The 7,721-nt window shown below is 34.7% G+C and overlaps 1 protein-coding gene across 2 annotated transcripts; it reads right to left on the bottom strand.

Moving 5' to 3' along the window:
- Nucleotides 1-2,008: 2,008 nt before the first annotated feature.
- On the bottom strand, nt 2,009-5,147 carry LOC141708099 (PLASMODESMATA CALLOSE-BINDING PROTEIN 1-like). 2 transcript variants are annotated; one of them, XM_074511580.1, is made up of 4 exons: nt 3,010-5,147; nt 2,849-2,908; nt 2,345-2,432; nt 2,009-2,261 (listed from the first exon to the last, which is right to left on the bottom strand). In XM_074511580.1, coding segments are annotated over exons 1-4 (306 nt in total). In that variant the 5' UTR covers nt 3,167-5,147; the 3' UTR covers nt 2,009-2,260. The 2 variants fall into 2 exon arrangements, with proteins under 2 accessions (XP_074367681.1, XP_074367680.1); XM_074511579.1 differs by having other exon boundaries at nt 2,009-2,432; nt 3,010-3,345; nt 4,939-5,147.
- Between the last annotated feature and the right edge of the window lie 2,574 nt (nt 5,148-7,721).

Genomic DNA, 7,721 nt, shown 5'->3' with positions numbered 1-7,721 from the left:
AAGATAGACTATGGCATCAGATTGATGCTTACTCCCAAATCGCACAGGCACTTGTCTAAAGACAACTTGCCAATGGTGCAAGGAATGGTGAAGCTACCTGGATCTTTAAGCTTTGGAGGTAATTTTTGTTGCAGCACAGCACTGCATTCTTCCATTAGTGCAATGGTATGAAGTTCATCCAGTTTCACCTTCCTTGAAAGAATACTCTTCATGAATTTTACATAACTAGGCATTTGCTCCAGAGCCTCAGCAAAAGGTATGTTGATGTGAAGTTTCTTGAACACCTCCAGAAACTTACCGAACTGCTTATCCAATTTTTGTTGTTGCAATCTCTTAGGGAAAGGTGGTGGAGGATAGAGTTGTTTCTCCCCTGTATTACCCTCAGGCAGAGTGTTCAACAGTAGTCTTCCTTGGTTCCACCGCTTTCTCCTTTTGCTTCTCTTCTTCATCAATAACTTCAGCTTCTCCATCTTTTGCTTTTTCAGCATCAGCAACTTTTCCAGACCTTAAGGTGACAGCCTTTACTTGCTCCTTAGCTTCCTTCCTGCCTGGCACTTCAGTATCGCTGGGAAGTATGCCAGGTTGACGATTGAGCACATCATTGGCTAATTGACCGATTTGATTTTCCAAGGTCTTGATAGAAACAGCCTGACTTTTGCACAACAGCTTGAGCTCCTCGAAATCAGCACTAGAAGGTAGAGCAGCACCTCCTTGTTGAGGCTATGATTTCCTTTGAGCGTAATGTTGTGGTTGCTGGAATCCAGGTGGATTAAACTGTTTACTTACGCCTTGCTGATATGGTTGCTGAATAGCATTCTGATTATTGCTCCAGCTGAAATTGGGATGACTTCTGTTGTTAGGATGATAAGTAGCTGGCACAGGCTGCTGCGGTCGCTGATAATTGTTTACATACTGAACAGATTCATTAACAAAAGAACACTAATCTGTAGCATGAGAACCTGCACAAAGCTCACAGACCATAGCTATCTGATTGACTCCATAATTGGCTAAAGAACCAACCTTCAAAGACAGCACTTGGAGCTGCGCTGCAATAGCTGTAGCTGCATCAACTTCTAGAATACATGCTACCTTCCCATGCATCATCCTTTGATTTGGGTTTTGATGCTCATAAGGCGCCTCCAGCTGCTGCATCGAGCATGGGCCGAGATTGGGCCCCCAAACCATTATAGAAACCAGTGATCACCATCCAGTCAAGCATACCATGATGTGGACACTTTCTCAACATCTCCTTGTAACGCTCCCAAGTTTTGCACATAGATTTTGTTGGTTGCTGCGCAAACTGAGTAAGAGCACTCCTCATAGCTGCAGTCTTCGCCATTGGATAGAACTTTACCAGAAACTATTGCGCAAGATCTTGCCAAGTAGTGATGGACCCAGCAGGCTCCACTACGCCATAAGTGCTCAAATGCTATGCTCTTCTGTTGTTGCCTTATGTCAGAAAAGTGTTGCATTTTCAATAATGCAACACCAAGGGGCGTTACATCTGCGGCCGTTGCATTAGAGGCCTAATGCAATGCTTTTTGGGGGTCTACAACAACACCAATAAGCATTGCCTAATAGATGTAATGCAACAGTATATACATCAAATGCAACACCAAAATTCGTTGGCTCTGACATAAGCTGGATGTAAGACTCCATGTGTGGGGCCCACATTAAGGCCACATCAGCACGTGACACGTGGATGCCATGTCAGCAATGGGCCCCACACAAGCACCACGTCAGCAATGGGCCCCACTAAAAATGCCACGTAACCAGTGGGCCCCACATGCCACGTTAGCAGCGATCCACATGCCACGTCACTGCTATGTAATGCAACGCTTTTTATCAATAGTAGAACTTAATTAAAAGCAACGCTTATATAGCTAATGCAACACCACAATATCGGGTAAAAACATTACTATTACTTTATAATGCAACACTCAAATTTCAAATGCAACGCTTTAATTAAAAATTTTGCAAGATAATATTTCATAATTACAGAAGCCCATGAAAATAATCCTAATAACCATTCAACAATTTCTCCTAGCCATCCAAAACATCATCCAATAAACCCATTACAAGTTCCATCCACAAAATACATCGAACAACCCCAACATCATACTAACTACTAAATTCATTACAAGTTCTTCGATGTGCCAAAAAGATACTATTACAATTGCAGCTAGAGCTATTACAATTGGTGGGGCATCAAATGCCCTTAATGTAAGAAATTGTTCTGCTGGTACATGAATTGGTGAATCCTGCAAATCAGAAGTAAGATAAAGGTTTCAATAATATCACTGTATCATCTCCAATTAAAAAGTTTGCTTTTCCAAGCACATACTAAACTTTTGCTTTTGCAACGCCTATAGTAGCAGCTAGTACCAAAGAAGTTGACACCGAGGACAGAACTTTCTTATTTTGCAGGCCATCTAAAAAAACAAAGAAATGGAATCAGGTTGCATTATAAAAAAGGAAAGCGTATTTGCCAGAACAAAAAAGGAAGCAACCATGAAGAAACGTATCATGTAATTTATTGCGGCATATATCATCTTTTTTCAAGATTTATGCCTTACACGCTAGAGACACACCTAATGCAGAATGCTTAAAGATTGGTATGGTGTGATTTTGGAACAATGAACAAATAAATAGTGCAAATATACACACAACAAAAGTTTAGAATTCTGATTAAAAATTGATTATTATTATGCAACTCAATGTAGAGTAATTTTATAGAAAAATGAAAGACTTAACTAATACTACATAATTGAATTTTGAATTTCAAATCTAGCTTACCAAGGAGTAATATTTGATTCTTAACTTAATTCACAAAAAGTATCATGATTACCAGTTATGTTCATGATCATTTTAGCCTCAGTTCCACCTGGGTAATTACAACCAGTATAACCTACAAACAAGTAAAGTTGATCCCATCAAACCTCAGAAATATAGTTATAAATTTATAATCTTTTCTCTTTTTCCAACTGAATAATATTAGAAGAAACTTACTTGGATTACTGGAAGAGAGAACTGCAGTTTGCACGAAATCACAGTCCGATGGACTTTTTCCAGAATTTTGATAGTAAATATTCATTGCTACTGGTAACATGTTGACGAAGAATATGTATACATCCTGAATTAATTCTACTGTCACTGCTGAATACATCCTTTTAGAAATGTAAAGAATCCAAAGGGACAACCTAAATAGAAAATTTAAAGAATTGGGCGGGAAGGAGGGAGTATCTGGCCATAAAGAAGTTCCAGTTGTTCACTGAGGGATTCATGAGGCTCTTCTGTACAACTTATGCAAACTAGATATATAGGTCCTTTAACACGAAAAACCACCTGAAATACAAGGATATTTAAATACGTGAGCTTTTATCTACCAATTCAAAAAACATATAACCAGCCATATTTCTATCTTAATTTGCAGTATTTCCAAAGAAAAAATAACATACATAATACATTTATAAATCATATATTTAATTAACATTAACAAGGTAATTTTTATTTACAATTACCATTAGTCTTTTCTTATAATCCATGTTAAATATAGATAGTAGTCACTGTTCCTCAAAGTAAACATGAAATGAAAGAACAAAAAAACATAAACTGAGAGTTTTTGGATATTAATCAAAGACTTAAGAATTAATATTAACCCACTACAACAGATATTAATACCAACAGTGCTGTATTTCCCATTATCAGCTAAATGCAGAGCAAACAATTAGAAACATGTTCTGTTTATAGGAATTCGCAGAACTTCATTCTGCTGAATTTAATGAACATATTTTTATTGAGGTATGTTACTTCAAGTTTTTCCTGTTGTATATCAGGAGCAGTTGCTAGTCTAACTGTTATTTAAACACGTAATTATGATCATTATCAAGTATTATTAGTCCAACTACTTGTGCTAACTGCTATTTAAATACGCAATTATGATCACCACCATAAAGAGAAAAAAATGTGTTCAAATATAAGAACTGAAGTATCACAACTTATAATTAAATCTAATTTTTATGTGCACTCAATCTTTCACAATGATGATACTGCTAGTCGACTGACATAACACTGGAAACGAACAATCCAACACATCCAGGTATTAACATATATCAATTAAAACCCGAGCTAGAATGACAAAGAAAAACCAAATTTACCATCAAATAGTAGTGTCACAAGACTAAACAATACAAACATGAAACAAAAAACTTTAATAGTTACCTAACATTATCAAAAGTTTAGCTGATGGCACCTAAACAGATAATTCTCTCTAATGGTCCAGTTCTACAATGATCTTCACTAAAATTTTCATTCTATCAGCTTTAACGAAAGCTCTTCACTTACTCCTCTCTCTCAAAGAATAAATTTCCTAATAAAGTTTTCGGGAATTCACAAATGAATGCAGGATAATTTTGGTGATGTCAATCAAACATACCATACATGTCCTAACAAACATTCGAACATTATCACAGGCTTTGCTACACTAATAATAACAAAAGCAAAATATCCAACTATCTTAGATTCGAGACTCAGTTAAAGCAAATAATATCAAATCCTTTAGAAGTGATGTTAGAAATGATGCCACAAACAAATATTATGAATACAATATTTCAAAAACTTGTTTATTTCAATAATTGTTCAATAAAACCCCTATTAAAATTAGTAAGATAATCATACCTAACCTCAAAGTGGCACAGTTAACGAAACCAAATAATTAGATAAGCAAACAATGTTCTTGAATACAAATACAGAATACATATTTATACATACAAGATTAAGTGAAGAGGTAAAATTACCAATAAAGCTACTACATCAACGAAAACTATAAACAACCAGATCAGAAATCAATAAAGCTAGTAATTTTATAGTGAAGAATGTAAACGAAACAAAGAAAAGAAACAAGGGGAGATGAGTAAAAAAAACCCAGAATCAACCGACATTAAAAGGACCAATATCGCCGGAACGGATGGAGACAGCAATATGATTAGCAACACTCAAACATGATAAAACCCAGTCATTTAAACTCGCCAATATCATCCTGCCCCACCACAACGTTAAACTCCAACACACTGCCATCACTCTCAAAACTATCAAGTCTGTCTAATTAGCAGAGAGATGTTGCGGCGAGATGTTAAAAAATGAAAGAAAGGAGCAGAACAGAGAGTGCGAGAGAGAGGTTTGGTTATAAGGATTAGGGTTTTGTTTTATTGGGCCTTTATTTAGGGCCCTATTACGTACTGGGCTTAAAAATTTACAATAGTCAAAAACCCATAGTTAAGTTTAAACCTGGATTCGGATTTTCTTCTCATTTTGGGGAAACAGTTGAATGTGACCAGGTTAAGGGGGTTGAATGTCGTTTAATTTTCATGGACAAGTATTTGTAAATTAATTAATTTGTATTAGGATTGTCTTTTTATTGTCAATATAATGTTAAGAATAATGTGTATTTTATAATATACTAACTTATAATTCGTGGATTATTTTTAAAATTTAGACTTTAAAAAAAACTTTTTTAAAAAAAAATACTCTATCCATCTCAAAATAATAGTTTTTTTTTTAGTTTTGTCAGTCAAATTGACCAAATTTTGACCGAAAATTACACATATTTTATAATTAATAAATTTAGAAAAACTATATCATATACAAGTACAGAAGCTTCTAGAATCTGAGTACTCATCTGAAGAACTAAAAGGTATCATTGATATAATCTCAAAAATAATTTAATATGATGAAACGCTTAAACGAAAAACCTATATTTTGATTAAAAAATATTTATTTTTTTAGAATTTTTTTAATTTTCAAAATTTATAATTTTACAAAAATTCAAAATGATTTAAAATTATAAAAATGTATGTCTAAATATGTTAAATTAAATAAAATATTACATTTTATATTTTAAGGAAATAAATGACTAAAATGTTAAAGTTATTGTATTTGCTTTGATAATATATCTTTTTTTATAATCTCAAAAATAATTTAATATAATGCAACGCTTAAACGTGGTGTTGCACATCACAACACTAACAATTTTACCAAAACGGTACATTTCTATTTAATGCAATGCTTTTTGACTAGTGTTGGAGAAGATTAAGCAAAAGCATACCTAACAGAACGCTTTTCTTGCAACACTCAAAAAAAGCATAGCATTTGAGCACTTATGGCGTAGTGCTCAGAATGTAACCAGTCTTTAGCTTTATCCCTCAGAGAGAACGGGAAAAGCCTCTGCTTGATAGCCTCATCAGTCACACCATTATATTTGGAAGTACTACAGATCTCGACAAAATTTCTGATATGCATGTTGGGGTCTTCAGTCGCAGCACCTCCGAAAGAAATAGAATTCTGCACCATCTGAATAGTGCCCGACTTGATTTCAAAAGTGTTAGCCTGAATAGCCAAATAAAGGATGCTTGACTGAATGTCATCAATTTTAGGCCGAGAAAAGTCCATAAGAGCTGGATCTGCTGCTGGAACTATACAATCACCCATTATTACTGGTTCTTTCTTCTCACTCTCTTTGTCTGAATCCGCAAAATCTATCTTCTCCCGAATATCAAGAACTGAGTCTGTCTCCTCAGCCGTATCTAGAGTTCTCTTGCGAATGCGAGAACGTGTTTGCATCAATGCTCGCTAGAGTACCTGAAACACAACCAGAAATAATAAGTAACACGTCTTAATCAATGAGTCCTAATAACCACTGATGGAAAGTACATAAACAAATACGCTGAGTCCCCGGCAGCGGCGCCAAAAACTTGTTAGGCACAAAACACGCGCTAATAATTCACGCAAGTATACGCGTTCACTAGTGATATAGAATAATTTCTAGTTCGTTCCCACAGAGACTCAGACTAATTATGTTCAATTAACACTTACTCACCAATGTATGATTACTTCTCAATGTCAAGACAATAACACTTAAATTGATTAACTAATTATCAACTACAATTAACTACGAGAATTGAAACACCTAATTGACACTTAAATTAATAATATTAAATACACATGAGATCATAACTTCATTACTACTTCATTCAATAGTCATTGTTATTACCCTTAGCATGTAACGGTGATGATATTAATCGAACAACACGAAACTGATAAAAGCCAACTTTTGTTGTACTAATAATATTCTACCAAACATCCATAATTAAGATAGAAGTTGAATAGGCATCAATTATGTTGAGACCCTATATGTCTACAGAATTTGACAACATAACGATTTAAGCACAAGTTATTCTTTTATGATTACACAGGGCAAGTAAAATGGTAAGAGTTACCCACTAATCATGCATACACATAATAAGACGTCACTTCACAAGAGATTAACAGCCTATCTTATATGTTCGCGATGCACATAAGACGAATAAGCACAACCTATGCTAGATATCATACAATCATCACACACTAAGGTATTAAAAAACTAACTAAAGAAATCCATAGTAAATCCGTTACGACCCCATGATCACGATTAGCCCATGATAGAACTCATCGTCACCATGGGTTCATATGAAAACATGATAATAACACATAATATAAACTAATAAAAATACTTATTAAAACCAGAGTACGTCACAAGAGTAATAAGGTTCAAAGTAAAGAAAATTAGCATCCACTGATACAACGAATAAAAGAATCACAAGAAAACTTATGCTTCCTCTTCTTCGTTGCGATGTGCTAAAACGGTCTTCTTCCTCCTCTCCTTGCTTGATACCACGCTTTTGTGA

The sequence above is a fragment of the Apium graveolens genome, chromosome 2 (genome assembly GCF_009905375.1).
Source record: "Apium graveolens cultivar Ventura chromosome 2, ASM990537v1, whole genome shotgun sequence".
NCBI lineage: Eukaryota > Viridiplantae > Streptophyta > Magnoliopsida > Apiales > Apiaceae > Apium > Apium graveolens.
Note: the sequence above shows the minus strand (reverse complement) of the source record. Positions and strands in the feature narration are given on the sequence as shown.

Bases quoted from the DNA above. Each gene is read 5' to 3' on its own strand.
- LOC141708099 (XM_074511580.1), bottom strand. From the start codon at position 3,166: ATGTATTCAGCAGTGACAGTAGAATTAATTCAGGATGTATACATATTC. The intron at 2,909-3,009 runs GTAAGTTTCTTC...ACTTGTTTGTAG, and splicing joins TCTCTCTTCCAGTAATCCAA to GTTATACTGGTTGTAATTAC. The intron at 2,433-2,848 runs GTAATCATGATA...TTGTTTTTTTAG, and splicing joins AATGATCATGAACATAACTG to ATGGCCTGCAAAATAAGAAA.